The sequence below is a fragment of the Podarcis muralis genome, chromosome 15 (genome assembly GCF_964188315.1).
Source record: "Podarcis muralis chromosome 15, rPodMur119.hap1.1, whole genome shotgun sequence".
NCBI classification, from domain to species: domain Eukaryota; kingdom Metazoa; phylum Chordata; class Lepidosauria; order Squamata; family Lacertidae; genus Podarcis; species Podarcis muralis.
This window is the reverse complement of record NC_135669.1, coordinates 22,792,192-22,811,826: the sequence shown is the minus strand read 5'-3', so window position 1 is coordinate 22,811,826 and position 19,635 is coordinate 22,792,192. Positions and strand designations below refer to the sequence as shown.

General features: G+C 46.1%; 1 protein-coding gene across 2 annotated transcripts in view; it reads right to left on the bottom strand.

The window, feature by feature from the left end:
- GRIK4 (glutamate ionotropic receptor kainate type subunit 4) overlaps positions 1-19,635 on the bottom strand; it is a 475,610-nt gene that overhangs the window by 111,227 nt on the left and 344,748 nt on the right. For both annotated transcript variants that reach the window (XR_013390818.1, XM_028708037.2), the window contains exon 8: positions 2,255-2,416. Coding sequence is in view for 1 of the 2 variants with exons in the window: in XM_028708037.2 (XP_028563870.2) it covers positions 2,255-2,416 (162 nt within the window). In the remaining variant the exon portion in view is untranslated. The remainder of the gene's footprint in view (positions 1-2,254; positions 2,417-19,635) is intronic.

Below are 19,635 nucleotides of genomic sequence, written 5' to 3'. Positions count from 1 at the left end.
TCACACCAGCCTTTCTCAGCTTCATGCCCTCCAGATGTTTTGGTCAATGGTCAGGGATAATAAATGGGGGCTGTAGCCCAGAAGATCTGGACGGTGCCAGGTTGCAGAATCCTGTGTTACATTGGCCAAGGCCAGCAACTTGCAACAGGAGAGCAAGTGCGAGACCATGGGAGATGGCATTTAATCCTTTTTTCGAACAGGTATTATTCTTCCCCTGCCCCAAGCTGTCCCCACCCACCACCCCATGGTTTCAGATGTGTATCTGAGGACACTTATGCATCTGGGGGAGAGAAGCAGCTGGGAGGCAATCTGGAGATGGGAACTAGCTTGAGGGGAAAGGTTTTTGTACCCCTTCCCCTCCCAACACTTCTTCACTACGCTAAATGCCTCCTCAAAGCTACCTTGCTTCTAAAAATGGTGTCGGTACCCTGTAATGCACACGTTGCCATGCAACATGGGGTCTTGAGTCTCTTTGAGGGAAAGCTACCAAATGGGAGAGAAGGATTGAGCATTATTTTCAACGAGTTTCACGCAGGTGAATAATGCACAGTAGAATAAGAACTCAAAACAAAAGCAAAATATAAAAGCACCGTAAATGCAGGCCGAGGGAAAGGGAGAGGGGTGAAATCAGTTTTTATTTCTGCCCACCATTAACATTTCCTGCTTTATTAGGAAGCATTATCCATAATGCATCTCAGCTATCACCTGGGGGCAGTTAGCAATGGAGGGATCACATCAGGTATAAAGTAAGACTGGGCAATGAATTAGCTGCAGCATCTCCCTGGGCTGGAGGAAGGGTGGACAGCGAGGGGCGCTGTGTGTGTGTGTGTGTGTGTGTGTGTGTGTGTGTGAGAGAGAGAGAGAGAGAGAGAGAGAGAGAGAGCGCATATGTAAGCCTGTAAGCTCACAGCTGAATAAACAGCAGGTTCAAATATAAGCAAGCAGCAGTTTGTAGCAAGCTTCAGCATCTGCTAGATGTCAACCATCCCCAGTATTGTAGGGCAGAGGATGGGTGATGCAATCAAAACAGAGAGCCTAGTTTGCTTCTTTAAGGTCACTTTGACCTTTTACATGAAGAAGGAAGATAGCTGCTACAAGACACCCAATGCTCTGTCTATTTACATGTGAACATTTGCAGTTCTGCTGCATAGGAGGAAGGACCCGAGTAGTTTCTGTACCCTTTGTGAACATCTCCTAAAAGGAAGATGATCATTTCTAGACAAATGATGCTGGATTAAATGGGCCACTAGCCTGATCCAGCAGGCTCTTACTGTGTTTGTGGCAATATTGGGAATGGTATTCTAGCAAACATTCTCTCTAGGATGCATTGAAAGGTTTGAATGGATTTAAGGAGATCATACTCTGATTATAATTAATACCCATAGGCAGGGAGTTTGAGAGGAGGAGAATGCAACCTTAAATGGGGCACATATTCCTAGTTACAATGACTCATTTGTGAAGAAAATGAATTTTGCACATGCAGAGACATCTTGAGCTGGTTATCACATAGTAACATGTTGCTATAAATAGGGGATAACATGTAAACTAGTCTTTACTGAGAACAAGACAGGGTAAAGCAGGCATAGGCAAACTCGGCCCTCCAGATGTTTTGGGACCACAACTCCCATTATCCCTGACCACTGGTCCTGTTAGGGATGATGGGAATTGTAGTCCCAAAACATCTGGAGGGCTGAGTTTGCCTATGCCTGGGGTAAAGGTTCATTTAAATTTAGATGCCACCTTTCCATTCATCAAAGCCCTTCCTGAGACTCATGTAAACAAAGCAAATGAGTTTGAAATGCCATAGCCCTGTTGGAGCAGACCAAATGTCCATCTGGTTCCCCTCTTGTTTGCTAGAGTGGCTGATCTGATGTCCTCATGATGCCTACAACATGGCATGAAGGAATTGAGAAGCCATGAAAGAAGCAGGTATGTAACACAAAAGAATTCTCCAAAGTTCTCCAGAACGGAGAACTCTTAATCACACCAACGGAAAGACCTTGCTCTTCATAACCCTTCAACCTGTTTTGAGAATGCCATGGAATTATAAGATCTTGTGATACCTTTTTTTATGTTCCTCTAGTTTGTTGGAACATGATCAACAAGGAGCAATGAGCGAGAGATACATAAGGTTCTAGACCCTCAACAAATCACCATTGTGGTCCCCTCTTCATGCTATCTTCATCTTCTCTCCCAACAAGCCCTAATTACACTGTGGGTTGAGGACCAATTGATGTAAATCTGTTTTACTTACTGCTGGCCCAGTAAAAGGAATGTGATCACAGTTTTCCAGCCACGACTGGTTGAGGCTCTCTGCAAACTCTTGGAAGAAAGCATGGGACTGGTTGAAAATGGAAAAGGCCATGATGTTCACTCGATCATCCAGATGGCTCTCTAGCCGCTGGAGTGAAAACTCCTAAAGGAAATCAAAGAACCAAAACAGAGAGAGAGACAGCAGAATTAGGAAGCGTGAAAAGAGCAGTATGTTCTTCAGTAGTCCATAAGGGGAAGTGAAATGAGGGAATCTAAGGAACTCCAAAGGTTCCAAGGAGTTTGTGCCAAAATGTGATTTAATCAGCTTGAAAAAACATAGAATAATAGACTTGCAGAGTTGGAGGGGACTTCAAGGGTCATCTTAGTCCAACCCCTTGTATTTGCAAGAATCCCTGACAGATGTTCATCCAACCTCTGTTTAAAAATACCCAGTGAAAGAGATTCTATCACCTACTGAGGCAGTCCATTCCACAGTTAAATAGCTCTTACAGTCAGAAAGTTCTTCCTAAGGTTTTGTCAAAATTTCCTTTCTTGCCATTTGTATCTGTCGGTTCGGGTGCTACCCCCTGGAGCAGCAGAAAAAAGACTTGCTTCATCTTCTACATGACAGCCCTTCAGATATCTGAAGGTGACTATTATATCACATCTCAGTCTTCTCTTCTCCAGACTAAACATATCCAGCTCCCTTAATTCGGGACTGTTCAGTGGTATGTTCTCCTGCCATCCCTTCCAGCAGCCCGTTTGTGTGCTGGTCTGCCTGTGGAGCAGAGGGAGTCAAAAGTATGGGATGAAGGATTCTAGGCAGAGTGCAAGGGTTACGGCTGTTGCTTTCAGTAGGTGCCCCCTGGGTAAAGTAATTGGCTCCCCCACTGCAGGCAAACTAAGGCCATGGCAGTGGCATTGTGATGGTGACAGTGTGGACTACACTCCAGCAGGGCTAGCAGAGGCACAACAGCAGGGGCGGGAGGCAGATCTGTCACTCGAGGCAAATTGCTTCATCTTGCCTCACTGATGGGAGGAAGTGATGGGCATGCATCTCTTATGTAGAAGAGAACTCCAAAATTGTACAGGAAAACTGGGAAGGTCCCTTCCCTTGAGCTCATTCAACTTGTACCGTCCAATATTTCTCTGATGCAAATAGGGATGTCCTATTCAATAATAATAATAATAATAATAATTAATACTAATACTAATACTAATAATAATACCCTTCCATCTGACTAGGTTGCCTGAGCCAATTTGGGTGGCTTCCAACATATGTACTGAAGTATACCTGAAGGAGAGTCTCCACCTCCATCGTTCTGCCAGACACTGAGGTCCAGCACCAAGGGCCTTCTGGTGGTTCCCTCACCTCAGGAAGCAAAGTTACAGGGAACCAGGCAGAGGGCCTTCTCAGTAGTGGCGCCCGCCCTGTGGAACGCTCTCCCATCAGATGTCAAAGAAATAAACAACTTTCTGACGTTTAGAAGACATCTGAAGGCAGCCCTGTTTAGGGAAGCTTTTAATGACTGATGTTTCACTGTATTTTTAATCTCCTGTTGGAAGCCACCCAGAGTGGCTGGGGAGACCCAGCCAGATTGGTGAGGTATAGGTAATAAATTATATTATTATCATTATCATTATTATTAATAATACTATCATATAAAAACATAAAACATTAATCATTAAAAAACTTCCCTATACAGGGCTGCCTTCAGATGTCTTCTAAAGGTTGTATAGTTATATATCTCATTGGCTTGGGGATCACATAACTCCATACCTTCCAACATTTCTTCTATGAAAATAGGGACGTCCTAAGGAAAAGAGGGACATTCCAGGATCAAACCAGAAATTGGGACAGCTTCTGTAGATTTGGGACTGTCCCTGGAAAATAGGGTCTGTTATCTTGGGGAAGCCTGTCCCTGCTCCCCACAAGTGAGAAAGCATCAGGCCCTCCGTTTAGGTGAGCAATTGCAGCCGTGAAGGAAATTCGTACCCTGAGTTCTGGATATGAATTTTGCCCACATAATCAGAAATACAATGCATTATTATAATATTCTCTCCCCCCCCCCCCGAACTATTCCTGTAACCGTTTTAGCTGATTCCACAGATCTTTGAGGCCTCGGGAAAAGTAGAGTAAAAGTCTGATTTCTCTGGCGCAGGAAGCTCCAAGGAGAACAAGATGAGACATGGGATTAAACCGTGTTTTGGACACAATCACATTATCATTAGGCGACACAAAAATTGCCTGTGCACTATTGATTCATTTGAATGATATTATCCTCCTGTCTCTGTGACAGGTTATCCATTTCCACGGAGTACATTGTCAACCTGTGAAACAAAGGGCAGATGGCTAATGAGAGTTGGAGCCAGAGGAGATTTCGTATGCAAAAGAGTGCGTGGCAAAAGTTTTGCTGAAGGAGAAGGAGGCCAGGCCTGCCCTTCCACAGCAGGGGTGGCAAACGACTGGCCTTAGGCCTCATCCGGCCTGCTGAATTTTCCTTAATGGCCCACCCATCTCCAGCACAGGCTTGCTTACATAAGTAATGAAATGGGTGTAAAATGTGGAAATTTCCATCTCCCTGGTTCCTCAGAAATACAAAAAGTATTCAGAGCACTGTCTCACTCTCCCCTCCTCCTGGCCTTGCTGCCTCTCTGACTATTCTTCAGATGCTCTTGATCTGTTGAAGGCCATAAGATCCTGGATCACAGCTCTGGCTTTAGTAAATATGATTTTTTTCCCCAAACTGCTAGGTAGATGCTGACATGCATTATGTATAGAAGCATCCACAACAAATGTTTGAATATATAAAGAAAAACCCTGTAAAGAAAATTTAAAGGAGAAAGAGTTAAGATCATCAGTATATCTAGTTATGGAGCTGTCTTGAGCCTGTTATATTAATACTGACCATTTGCCTCTATTTTTAATGCTTTGTTTTTAATTTATATTTTCAAGAAAGCTTAATAAACAAACAACAATTCACAATGTTACAATAGACACTGTTGATTTTAAAAGGCAACCTTCAAAATATCCAGCTTTTCTGGAAAAATGTAGCTCGATAACTCGATAACAGGGATAACTCAAACCCTCAAACACTATCAAGCCTCAGGTGTCTATAACTGAAAGAAAATGCCATCCTTGCAATGCGGAGCCAGAAGGATGAATCTTAACTTTCCCAACCCAAGCTTCAAGCAAGCAGTAAGGATGCACATTAAATAAAAACCACATATTGTGTGTGTGTGTGTGTTTGATATGGCAGTGGCTATTTCCAAAGTGCTAGCCTGGCATTATTAAATAATAGAACAGAACCGCGTTCCCTGGGAGACAGCATGCCGGCAATATTACAGGCCAAAAGTCTCTCTTCAGTGACTGCTGTTATCTGTGGGGTGCCTGACCTAACACACTCAAATTTTACAGCATCAGGAAAACTCCTCCGAGTGACCTGAACCTTTGACTCGAGGAGAGAGTCTTCCCTAATCAAGGCAGCGTGGAGCAACTTGGCAAGACGTGGCTTTGGCAGTTGTGTTTGGAGTGCAGTGCCATCGCCCACAGCATGTTATGACTCAGCAATCGGCGAGAGATGTGTCTGACACTCTTTTAACATATGCAAGTGAAGAATTGCAGCTTATCGCTCAGAGCTAAGATGTGGAACATGTACAGCGGCGAAGGGCCTGTTCCTGAACCATGCTGAATTTTCACTGGTTCCAGCCAGATGTGGTACACATCTGGGAATTGACTGCAGGACCCTTGGATAAAAAAAGCTAGGCAAATGGAGGCTTATGCAGATTGCCATGTCCCAACAATGAGCAAATGCACTTTAGTGGAATCTACCTGTATTCTCTCCTGCCAACCTAGCAGTTCGAAAGCACGTCAAAGTGCAGGTAGATAAATACCGTATTTTTCGCTCTATAACACGCACCTGACCATAACACGCACGTAGTTTTTAGAGGAGGAAAGCAAGAAAAAAATATTCTAAACAAAACAGTGGATGTATGATTTTTGTGGTTCATGCTGTGGCCACAAACGTGATCTGACGGTGAGTTTGGGGTAGCCCAATGCAAAAATCCTGTGGATCCATGCTTTGTAACCATGTTTTTGCGCCATTGCAGCCCCATGAAATCACGCACCCACTGTTTCATGGGGCTGCAATGGCGCAAAAGGTGCGTGATTTTTTTGGTGCAGGCTGTAGCCATGGACATTTTATGTGATCTGATGGTGAACCTGGGGTGACCCAGTGCAAAAATCCTGAGGATCCATGTGGATCCGTGCTTTGTAACCACGTTTTAAGTAGGGAGGGAAGGAAAAGCATTCAAGGGACAAGGAGCATGCGTGGGGTGTGTAGAGAAGGATGTGGCTAATGATGCAGGCAAGCGGTTAAAGGGGAGAAGGAACACGCGTGGGGTGTGTAGAGAAGGATGTGGCTAATGATGCAGGCAAGCGGTTAAAGGGGAGAAGGAACACGCGTGGGGTGGGTGGAGAAGGATGTGGCTAATGATGCAGGAGAGGGATTTAAGGGGAGAAGGAACACGCGTGGGGTGTTAGAGAAGGATGTGGCTAATGATGCAGGAGAGGGATTTAAGGGGAGAAGGAACACGCGTGGGGTGTGTAGAGAAGGATGTGGCTAATGATGCAGGCGAGCGGTTAAAGGGGAGAAGGAACACGCGTGGGGTGGGTGGAGAAGGATGTGGCTAATGATGCAGGAGAGGGATTTAAGGGGAGAAGGAACACGCGTGGGGTGTGTAGAGAAGGATGTGGCTAATGATGCAGGAGAGGGATTTAAGGGGAGAAGGAACACGCGTGGGGTGTGTAGAGAAGGATGTGGCTAATGATGCAGGCGAGCGGTTAAAGGGGAGAAGGAACACGCGTGGGGTGTGTAGAGAAGGATGTGGCTAATGATGCAGGAGAGGGATTTAAGGGGAGAAGGAACACGCGTGGGGTGTGTGGAAAAGGAGCTTTTCGGCGAGCTGAGAGGGGAGGGGGGAGGGAAAGAGCACTGTTGCTTTAAAGGAGCCAACCAGACAGCAGCCACTTACAGCAGTGTAAGCAGCTCCTTTCCTCTCCCACTTTGCTCCTTCTCTCCCTCTTTGCTGCTTTACGCAGCTAATGGCGAATCCCCTGCAACCCAAGTCCTGCTCAGCGGATCAGCTGAGACGCTGGGAGAACCGTAATTTCCCTCTCTCCCTCATCCCGTGCCCTCCTGTCCCCAGCAGCCTTTTTAAAACCTTTTTTACTGGTTTTCACTGCGCTCGTGGCTCAGAGCCCTCCTGTGCCCTGCCGTCCCTCTGCAGCCTCATTGCTCCGTTTAGAGAGCGTTGCTAGCTGAGGCTGCAGCAGCTGTTGCTGGCTACGCGGCGCTTTTCCGGCTCCCTATGGCTCCCGTCTGTCCCTCCTCGCGTGTAAGCGGCTGCTGCCCGCTTTGCTGCCATGGCTCTCCTTCCCTCCCTCCCTCCTCGGCTCCTCCCCCTCCTCCTGGCTGTAAAGCAAGCAAAGCTTGCTTTGCTTGACTGACGGCAGCCATGGATCCAGTCGAGTGCATTCGCTCCTTAACACGCACAGGCATTTTCCCTTACTTTCTAGGAGCAAAAAAGTGCGTGTTTTGGAGCGAAAATTACGGTAGGTACCGCTCCGGTGGGAAGGTAAACGGCGTTTCCGTGCACTGCTCTGGTTCGCCAGAAGCGGCTTAGTCATGCTGGCCACATAACCCAGAAGCTGTATGCCGGCTCCCTTGGCCAATAAAGTGAGATGAGCGCCGCAACCCAAGAGTCGTCCGCGACTGGACCTAATGGTCAGGGGTCCCTTTACCTTTACCTGTATTCTCAAATTGGAGGTGGGTGGGTGTGTGGGCTTTCAATAGCAATGGGCTTCTGAATGTCAGGAAAGGCCAACTTTCCTTTGTTAGCATATGTGCATTAGCAAGAAAGCCCCTTTTTCATTCCTATCAATTCCACTGGCAAAATGACCCACATCACCTCCTGGTTGCAAACTCTCTTCTCCTTTGTGAGATTCTTATCATGGTTTTAATAGCCCAGATCACCTACAAAGCCAAGAGGCACTGAGAGCGAGTGTGCCAAGATTTTACTCATTTTGGTTTTTTGTGAGGTCAACTTCTTTCTCTCTCATCTTTACACACACACACACACACACACACATTTTCTTCTATTAATTATTTCAACAGCCTTATTGGATTTCTAGATCTGCTGCTGATTAAGAACATTCCAACTGTTCTCTAAATGCAGCTGGTGCTAATATAGGAGAGTCTTATAATCTGATTTGGGGACTGATCAGGAAGTGGAGAAAGAAGATGCAAACAGATGCTGCCTCACACCACCAAGTTAATCTAGTACTCCAAAGGTTTATTTTTTAAAGGAACTGATTCCCATTTATCCTTTTACAAAACAACTACAGTGGTACCTCGGGTTACAGACGCTTCAGGTTACAGACACTTCAGGTTACTGGCTCCACTAACCCAGAAATAGTACCTCAGGTTAAGAATCAGATAGGTAGCCGTGTTGGTCTGCCATAGTCAAAACAAAAAATTCCTTCCAGTAGCACCTTAAAGACCAACTAAGTTAGTTCTTGGTATGAGCTTTCGTGTGCATGCACACTTCTTCAGGTTAAGAACTTTGCTTCAGGATGAGAGCAGAAATCGTGCGGCAGCAGCCGAAGGCCCCATTAGCTAAAGTGGTACCTCAGGTTAAGAGCAGTTTCAGGTTAAGAACGGACCTCCAGAACAAATTAAGTTCTTAACCCGAGGTACCACTGTAGTTCAGTTGCTATTCTCCCAAATTATTGCTTAGCCACAGTGATTAAACTACAGCAGTGCTTCCATATCTGCTAAATCAAGCTTTAGAACACTGCCTCCACAATTTGTTTTCTAACTCTTTCATAGATGTTCATTTGACTTACTTTTTTTTTATATATAATGAAAGCTAAGAGTTCAGGCCTCTTGCTGAGGGAGGGAATGACTATGAAGATGAACTATAAATTATTTGAAGTTCTACCCGCAAATGAACTTCACCTTCCATTCTCCTGGAAATTATGGCAACTACTTTCATTTAACTGAACTAGTTAATTCCAAGCATTGAGTTACTCTGCAATTATAAAGCATCATTTCTTCATCATCTGTTTCAGTATCTTAAAGGAAGAGAGAGTTGAGACATGGAACCCTCCTCTCACACACTTGCAGAGGAAGACATCCCATTGGGAGTTAAAAGCCTCTATCTGCAAATCCAGTGGCCTTCAGGGTCTGTAAATGTTAAGCTGCTAAGTCAATTTATCATTCTTAAGCTGCCTGGAAAACACTTTCATTTATTCACTAAACTGTACAAGATTACCCTAAGTGTTTTATGGTGTTAAAGAGAAAGAGTGTGTGTGGTATAGTCATAATATATTGACTGTGTCAATAATTGCATAATAAACCACATACAGAAATCAATTTCCCCTTCAAAAAGGATGTCATCTGGCCAATGGGTTACAGTTCAATTCTGAGCTGCTGAAAGATTACTCACTCACAATTAGGTTTCATAAACAGAACAAGTATTTCAAATCCAGTTATTCTCATGACTTGGATAGCTGAGTTTTTGCCAGATGTCACCCCAAACCCCAAAGTTTCAGAAACTATAAACTTCCAAATTCAATTTTTTATTTCAAACTTATCCCAAGTCTGTAATCCTTGGAAAATCACTGTTATCCTCTCAATGCTGATCTTCTGAACTTAAAGGAATTATGGAAGAACTCTCCTAATCGATTAATAGATTTTAAGGCCACAAAGGATTACTCTAAACAAATATTGACAAACTCCAGCGACCCACCTTAAATTTCACAGAATCCCCCCCCCAGCCTAAGAAGTATGTGGTTGATTTCAAGATAATTACACTCCCATTACAGCTCCAGATAAAGCCTATGACTTGGTTCACACAAGCAGGTATACTTCTCAATCTCACATCACTCAGTAGCCTAAGGCTAAACATGAGAACTTGCTCCATTGAAAAGCACCATGTTTGACTTCACTTTCGATGATGAGGAAGTTCTCTGTGTTGTGATTAATATGGGTGGCACATTCACACACAAAAGTCAACCCTTCGTTACTCTAACCTTTTACATTCCTTACGAGATCATTTTCTGGCCTCCAAAGAACAAGTGACATTTTCCCTTCCCCCATGCAAATCCAGACATATTGAGCATCCTTGTCTATAGATTCTAATACCATTACCTTCACACAATACCATCACCAGTTGATAACTGTGAAGCAGCTAAACAAATTGCCTGGCTCTAAGTGTTACTCACACCCCTTAAAAACAAAGGCACATATTCCTTCCAAAAAGAAAAGAAAAATGTAATCGCTTATTTGCAACACTCCCTGAGACATATTTTGAAATGTCTAAGCCAAGTCTTGGAACAATTTTTTTAAAAAGAGAGGAACAAACATCACAAAAATTCAAGGAAATAATGAACTACAATAGAATGTGTTCATTGCAAGCATCCAACATTTTTCTGTTCTCATGGTTTCAGACATCTCAAGGCTTGGTGGGGAAAAATAGATATTCATTTCCTTGAAACCCACAGCAGACTGCCTGTAATTCTCTATCTGCAAATTGTCTCCTTAGTATTATATTATTATCATTATAAATCAAGCAACAACGTGGTTACAATTTATTTTATTCTAATGGATTTCCAGTCAGGGTTTTTCCCCCCAGCTGAACAAATTGTTTTAATTAAAACTTTTAGTTAGATGTATTAACTAACAGCTATAGTGCATTGCCTGCTATTAATGCCTTAAGGCAACAGTGCTACATGCATTTCCTTGGGGAGAATGTCCCACAGAACTTAAGCTGTTGGAGAGACCATGGGTCAACGGCAGAGCACATGGTTTGCATGAAGAAGACCCTGGGTTCAATCCCCAGCATCTCCAGTTGGAAAGATGCAGGTGATGAGCAGAATTTTTCTGTGGCCACATTCCCATCATATGTTTAAAGTACTATGATATCACTTTAAACCAGGCACAGGCAACCTTGGCCCTCCAGATGCTTTGGGATTACAATTCCCATCATCCCTGACCACTGGTCCTGTTAGCTAGGGATAATGGGAGTTGTAGTCCCAAAACATCTGGAGGGCCAAGGTTGCCTATGCTTGCTTTAAACAGTCATGGCTTCTGCACAAATAATTCCTGGAGCTGTAGTCTGTTAAGGGTGCTGTGAACTGCTAGGAGACCCATATTCCCCTCATGGAGCTACAGTTCCCAGAATTTAACAATCGGTCCCTCATCCCTGGGAATCCTTGCTCCAGCCTCACTGCCTCCTGTGGGAGTGAGTTCCACAGTTTCACTCTGCACTGCATGGAGACATGTTTTATCTGTCTTGAATTTTCCAACATTCATCATCACTGGATATCCTGATATGCGAGCTTGAAATAAATGTTTTTTTAAAAAAACACTACTGTTGCATTCCCAAACCCCAAATTCAAGTGTAGCAACTTGAGACTAGCTGGTCACAGCACATTTAAATCCCAGGCTGTTAGAAAAGACCTTGACACCTGAATCCCAGGGCCAAACACAAGAGATTTGGCAACCTTCCACTGTCCCCTTAAACACAACCACCTCCAGATTTCAAACATCTTGAAATCAGCCGTCCCCGATTTGGGACACTCCACTTGTTTCAGATTCCAACTCCATCAACCCCAACCAGCATGGCCAATTGTCAAGGATGATGGGAACTAGTCCAAAATTTCCAGAAGGCATCAGGCTGGGAAAGGTTGATCTAGTGCAAAGCCTGCTGCAGGCTGGTGTTAACAGCCCTGTTATAAAGTCTTGCTAATATACCAATTTAAGTTTTCAGTGCCCTTATGGAGGCAGAATCCTGTAGTCAAGTTCCAGCAGGCAACGCAACGAATATTGTGGTGGGACTCAGCCCTACAGCTGTGATCTGCAGTAAGCTTCAAGAACCTGGTCCAAAGCCTATGAGAAAATAGACTGGGAGTTCAGGCTACAACACAGGGTTCGTTACTGAAGCACCTTCTCAGAGAAAAGATCTATAATTGAAAGGAATGGCTATCCAGAGTAACAGGCGGAAATATACTTAAAGGAAGCTGTCTGAAGATGGATAGATGATATGTATATTTAAAAGGGAGGATATTAAACTAATAAGAACTGGAGAAAGCAAATGACAGGTGACAAAGAGGTCTGGGAGGCTGAACCAACTGCATGGACAAGATAGTGAAGAGTAGAACTTTTGGAGAGCTAAGTCAGGCAAACTTGGCCCTCCAGATGTTTTGGGGCTACACCTCTCACCATCCCTAGCTAACAGGACCAGTGGTCAGAGATGATGGGAATTGTAGTCCAAAGACATCTGGAGGGCCAAGTTTGGCCATGCCTGAGCTAAGTGAACATTGATGCTCATGACAGCCCAAGAAAACCCTATGCAGCTATGCTCATTTCTTCTCAATCCCTTTCCCTCTTAACCCCAACATTTGAGAAACTCACGAGAATTAGGTTGCTGGTGGGGAGAATGGGGGCACATCATCGTCCTTATTGTGAAGGTCTCAGGTTTATCTGTTCACCCATGAAGAAGGGAGAAAACGGTTGGAGTTTATGCATCTCTCCAGGGTCAGTCACACTGTGATGCAACTTTAAAGAGCCCCGGCTTCCTCCAAAGAATACTGAGATATGTAGTTTGTTAAGGATCAAGGAGGACCCTGTTCTCCCCACAGAGCTACATTTTACAGAGTGGTTTAACAATTAATCCGTCTCCCCAGGGAACGCTGATAACTGTAGCGCTGGGAAAGGAATAGGGGTCTCCTAACAACTCTCAGCATCCATCCTTAATAAACTACAGCTCCCAGAATTCTTTGTGGGAAATCCATGACTGTTTGAAGTGCAACATTAAATGCATGGTGTGAATGTGGCTTAGGTCTTTCCAACCATGGGCGTAGCCACAATTTTTGTTGGGGGGCAGGCCTTTTGTTAAGGAGGGGCAGAACCTCAGTTTGTTATGTGTTTCTATTTATTTATTATTGAATGAGGGGAGGCAGCTGCCCCCCCTCCTTGGTTACACCCATGTTTCCAACACTGCTATGTTTGGGTCTCAAGTGGACAATATTTCTCACTTGAACACCATACAACCAGGAAGGAGAAAACAAGAAGGAATAAGAAGGAAGGGCTTTCTGGTTGCCAAGCAGTGCCAAGCAGCACTCAGCAGCATTTTCAGGTTATAAAGATGTCAACTGTGTTTTGTAGTTGCTGGGAAACTCCAAAGTTCCTCCTCCTACTCTCAAGAAGGACCAAGTATGTTGTTGGCTGCTGTTCCTCCCCCTCCCAAATCCTGGGGTGGGGGGTGGGGAGAGGAATAGCCATGAGAGAGAGAGAGAGAGTGCTAAGCAGAGCTGAGCAACAGACAGAGAAATGGGGTTAGCAGATTCTCTTTTGCCTTGTATGAAATTGTGATCCTCCTACCCATCATTGCACATAGGGTAGGAGTGCACTATCAGAGCTTCAGTAGTTTCTGAGTATGTGCAAACTGACTCTGCCCATCAGCACTGCATTTCTGCAGCTGTGGAATAGGCATGAAGATTGCCATTGCAGAGCAAAGATCACCATACAAAAATTAAAATCTTCCTATCCCAACAGGCCACTAGGGTGGTAGACCATATGAGAAAAATTAAAGGATAATATATATGATGTTGATGATTAAAAGGCAATGGTGACTGGTGAAGGCACAGGGTAGGGTGATGATGGAAAAATGTTTCCTCCCTCATCCTTAGCTGATGTTGCTGCCACCATAGGTTCTCCAGTTGCTCCTCTTTAAAGATCTCATGGCAGCTAAAGGTAAAGGTAAAGGTACCCCTGCCCGTACGGGCCAGTCTTGCCAGACTCTAGGGTTGTGCGCCCATCTCACTCAAGAGACCGGGGGCCAGCGCTGTCCTAAGACTCATGGCAGCTACAGGAGAAATAAACCCCTTTCAGGAGGGCAGTACATTGAATGCAGGTGAAGTAAAATATCCCCCCCCCCTTCTGAACATGGATTCTCCACAAGTGGGGCAGTTGGATGGCAGGAATATTTGATGAAGGTTGTGAGGTGTGTGGACAATGATTCAGAGTGTCAAATGTTGCCAAAGGCCACCAAAAAAGGTCCTAGGGGCTGCATGCAGTCCTCAGGCCGTGTGTTGGACCACCTTGTGTAGAGTGAAGTGTCAGTTCTCCTATTCCATAAGAAGAGGCCTGCTGGATGAAGCCATCTAGTTTAGCATCCTGTCAAAGGTGGACCTTGGTATCATGCTGCCCATCAGCTCTCATTGTGCCAGCTTAAACCAGGCTTTGGGAAAAGGGCACAAGACTCTGGCAATCCTAGAACCCTCCCTTCTCCTTCCCAAAGCACTAGCCCTGCTTTGGGAAGGAGGAAGGAGGACTCTAGGACTCTGTAAGAGCCCTCACGCCTCCTTCCCAAAGCTGAGCAAGTTTTTGCTGACCTTTAAGAAGGTGTACACTTAGGCTGCACACCCGGTGTGACCACACTGCTTGCACTGCCCAAAATCCTCCCCTGATACTGTTCTCACACTGGCCTACCAGATGCCCGTGGGAAACTTGCATGTAGGACCCAAGCACAACACCACCATCCCCTCCTGCCTCTGACTGTGGGGGCACAGCATAACCATCAAGCTAGCAGCCCTTGCAGGGCAAATCTGATCATGTCCCCTGCATCAGTGTGCCAATGGACTGCAAAGCCATCGCTCAGCTGTGTCCCAACACTCCGCCAAAGTTTCCTATCTGTTTTCACATGCTGTGTTTCCTCTCTCTGCTGAACTGTCTAATTAGTAGGATTTAAAGCCAGGATGAGTCACTGATCTTGATGGAAGCCAGTCAGCCTCGCATCTCTCCAGCCTGACATTCCCCAAATCCACACTGGCGGAGGGAAGAAAACTAATTTCCATCAAGTGCATACAGGAGAAGCGGTGGGAGGCAGGGAAGGGCTTGACAAGGAAAGTTCAGCGCTGACCCTTCATTTTGAATGCAGTTAGCTCACTTACCTCTCCAAAGAGCTGACCTTCAGAAAACTCCCCAGTGCAGGAGGGATTGACTTCGTGCCCTTTTTATGCCTTTCTCTATCTCCTATTAGTTTCAGATCCTTGCTTTTAAGCATATATATTTAAAATATACACATGGTCTCACTTTCCAACAGTCATCCGCACTATGACACATACACACACTTGATTTAGCTGCTCCTTTTGCTCGCCATCCCATAATGCGAGCCATGCTGCTTTTTTATCACCCTTCCCACCCCCCATCAGGATGTGATTGCAAAAACTCAGAGGGTTCATTAGTGGCTTGATAATCCCTCTAGATTTATTAGTTTAAATGGCCCCTTTCCCATCTCGCTTCCTCATTTAAATATTACTAATTTCCTTAAATTTCTCTTCCATCTGCCTAGGTTTTTAGCCAGCTCCTCTTTCCTTCTTAATTAACTCTGCCAGACACTCCGTCAGGGGTAGGGCGAAATTTCCCCCCCGCCAATAAATTAATCAATAAACGAGAGTAAATACCTCAGCAGTCTGCAGGTGGGGCTGTCTGGAACAACCCTCAAAAGGACACCGGAAATTTAATCAGGTTAGAAAGTTTTGTCCAACTAATCTGGGAGCAGACGTCAGGAAGGGAGCTCTGCACCCATATGGTATTACCTTGCCTCATGCCAGGAACTCCTGTTGGCACTGTAGAAGCATCATGCACATGCCCTCTCCTGCAACAGAATTAGCTTGCTTTGAGCCACAAACAGCTGCTTGCTTTGCAGAAAGCACTGCACACATAACCACTCCTTGCACTTCCAGAATTGGTTTGCCTCAAGCCAGGAATGACTGAATGATCCGTATAAGCATTGTGCATGCATATGATGCTTCTCTTGCCCAGTGATTTGGAAGGACACATTGCCTAGCCAGCAAGAGCTTCCCCAGACCCAGTCTGCTACTAATCAGCTGCCTCTTCCTGAGCATAGCAATAAAGAATGAACTTAAAATGACAGAGTTTCTGAAACCTCCCCATTCAACCCATACTTGTCTCTGCTAATGTTTTTTATTATCAAGGCAAGCAGGATCTCAGATCCTTTGTATTTAGGTACATGCCATGCAAGGAACATTTGGGGCAGAAGCGTGACATCAAAACTAGGACTTGACTGTTGCCCAACCAGAAACCTAGTCTCACCTGGAAACATTTATTGCCAGGAGAAACCAATGTCTATGAGAATTCATGGACATGCAATGAAGCTGGAGGATGGAAGATTCAGGACAGATAAAAAAAGAGGACTTTTTCATGCAGTGCGGAGTCGAACTAAGGCACAAGACAGTGATGGTCACCAATTTTAAATGGCTTTAAAATAAAAGAGAACCAGACAAATTCACAGAGGAGAAGACTATCAATGGCTACCAGCCATGATGGCTATGCCCTGTCTCCAGAGTTGGAGACAGCAATGCTTCTGAATGTGTGCTGGGCCCGGGGGTAACCCGAGTAACGCGGTCCGGGTCCGGTCCCGAATCCAAGGGTTCTGCGAGCAGTCAGTCCAACAGGGCCAAGGCAGAACACGAGGCAGCAAGGTCAGGGACAGGATCTCAGGCAGGTTCTGGCAAACAGTAATGCTGCTCCCGCAATCTGGGGCGGGGTCCAACAGCCTTTTATCTCTGATGGGGTAATGGCCAGTCCTGATCCCCCGGTTACTCACCTCCCTGTCTCGCCTGAAGGCGAGCACTACTCCTGTGAGTACTCAGGAGAGACCTTCTCTCACACCTGAGTCCCTGCAGCTTGGGAGATGTTGGTGGGTTACTAGACCCAGAAGCCGCCTCAGCCTCTCCTGACCCAACTGGTAGCGGAGCAGCTGTAAGTGATTGCCCGGCTGAAGGCAACGAGGTAATCCCCGCATCTGGAGCCAGGGCAGGCTCAGGCCCCTGACTCGGCCCAGCTGGTGCTTGTTGCAGGGGAACTTGTGCAGACTGGGGCTCTTCAGAATCAGGCCCCAGACTTGGTTCAGATGCCGCCTGAGGCAAAGGATCTGGTGCGGACTGAGACTCCTCTGGTTCAGAGTCTGAGCCCGAGTCCCAGGCCATCACAGAATGCTAGTTGCTGGAAGCCACAGGAAGGGAGAGTGCTCTTGTCTCATGTCTTGTCTGAGGGTTTCCCACAGGAATGCTGGACTAGATGGTCCACTGGCCTGCCTGATCTAGCAGGCTGTTCTTATGTATGTGTGCATTTAGCCCTGTTGGGATTTGGAAGAGTCAGTAGGACCACTTTCCCCTAATCTGCAGCCTCAAGCATCTCACCAGAAGGCACCAGGGCACCAGATTATAGTGGTGCAGGTCTGAATCCAGCCAGTCGTGCCATGCCCAGGAATGCCTAGATGACAAATGTCCCATCTACCCAATGGCTTGGCTGAACCCAATCAAGTCTAGGAGACAGGAAGTGGTTCTGAAAAGCAAGGCATGAATGCAGAGAGATGGGCTCCAGTGGGGTGCCCTGGGATCCGAGAGAAGTGGAATCCTCTAAATTGTGAGTGATTCTTAATCCACCCCTCCTCTCTCCTTGCAGCCTCTCCCCTGTTGGCTTCCAGCATTCCTGCCCATCCCTCCCATTTCACTAAGTTTAGATCACTCTTCCTCGCTGCTTTCTCCCATCTGCTTCTCCCACCCAAATACACAGCATGCTCACTACTCCTCTCGGCGCACACGCACAGCGACATAAATATTCACTGGAATTATAGAAACAGAGCGCTCTCTGGGTTGGAAGGCCCCTCCAGTTAATCACCTCATCCATCCCCTTGCCTCCGAGGCAATGGAGATTTCATTATCCCTAAACCAGTCTTTGTAAAAAGGGTGTCTGATTTCATCTGTGTGATCTCAGGAAATAGCCCTTCTCCTCTGTCTGCCCTCACCGAAACCTCCTGCCCTCACCTTCTTGGTGAGCCTAGATGGGAAAGGGAAACATGCACAATGTTGACCCAGGGGCTTTTCTCTCTGCCTGCTGCTGCTTTAGGCTCACCATTTCACATTTTAACACAGAGCTGCACTGGGAGGGGAGGTTTTAGCTACTTGGCTCCCAGTTAAGTCTTGCAGAGTTGTCAGCTCAATTGTCTCACCTCCCAAAAGCTTGACTGAAAACAAAAAAGCACCGAGAATTGTCTGTGGTTTTCCACATTGGGAAGGAGACAGTGTGGTGTAGTGGTTAGGGACTAGGATCTGGGAGGCCAAGGTTCAAATCCCCACTCAGCCATGAAGCTGACTGGGTGACTTTGGGCCAGTCACTCACTCTCAGTCTGACCTACCTCACAGGGTTCCTGTGAGGATATTATGGGGAGGAGGAGGGGAACCAAGTATGCCACCTTGGAGCTCCTTGGAGGAAAGATGGAATATGAATGAAATAAACAAAAATAAACAAAGTCCCTACAGGGACACACCCGATTCTCCTCTCTGATTTAATACAACTGGTTGGTTCAACCCCGCACTGGTAAGCGCAGATGAAGGGCAAAGTTTCTCCAAACAGTCAAGGTGGTGGCTGCAATGGAGCCAATAGCTGGGGTGATGTGGGGCTGCAGTGGAGAATCCGCCCATATGCAGCTCTACCTCTCTTTTAAATCAGAACCAGTGAAGGCGGTGAAGGTCCTGTGTGAGTGGCTGGAGGTGGTTGGAGGATGGATGGCGGCTAACAGATTGAGGTTGAATCCTGACAAGACAGAAGTACTGTTTTGGGGGGACAGGGGGCGGGTGGGTGTGGGGGATTCCCTGGTCCTGAATGGGGTAACTGTGCCCCTGAAGGACCAGGTGTGCAGCCTGGGAGTCATTTTGGACTCACAGCTGTCCATGGAGGTGCAGGTTAGTTCTGTGTCCAGGGAGGCTGTCTACCAGCTCCATTTGGTATGCAGGCTGAGACCCTACCTGCGTGCGGACTGTCTCGCCAGAGTGATGCATGCTCTAGTTATCTCCCGCTTGGACTACTGCAATGCGCGCTACGTGGGGCTACCTTTGAAGGTAACTGCAATTAATCCAGAATGCGGCAGCTAAACTGGTGACTGGGAGTGGCTGCTGGGACCATATAACACCGGTCCTGAGAGATCTGCATTGGCTCCCAGTACATTTCCGAGCAGAATTCAAAGTGTTGGTGCTGACCTTTAAAGCCCTAAATGGCCTCGGTCCAGTATACCTGAAGGAGCATCTCCACCCTCATCGTTCAGCCCGGACACTGAGATCCAGCGCCAAGGGCCTTCTGGTGGTTCCCTCATTGCAAGAAGTGAGGTTACAGGGAACCAGACAGAGGGCCTTCTCGGTAGTGGCGCCCTCCCTGTGGAACGCCCTCCCTTCAGATGTGAAGGAAATAAGCAGCTATCTTATCTTTAAAAGATATCTGAAGGCAGCCCTGT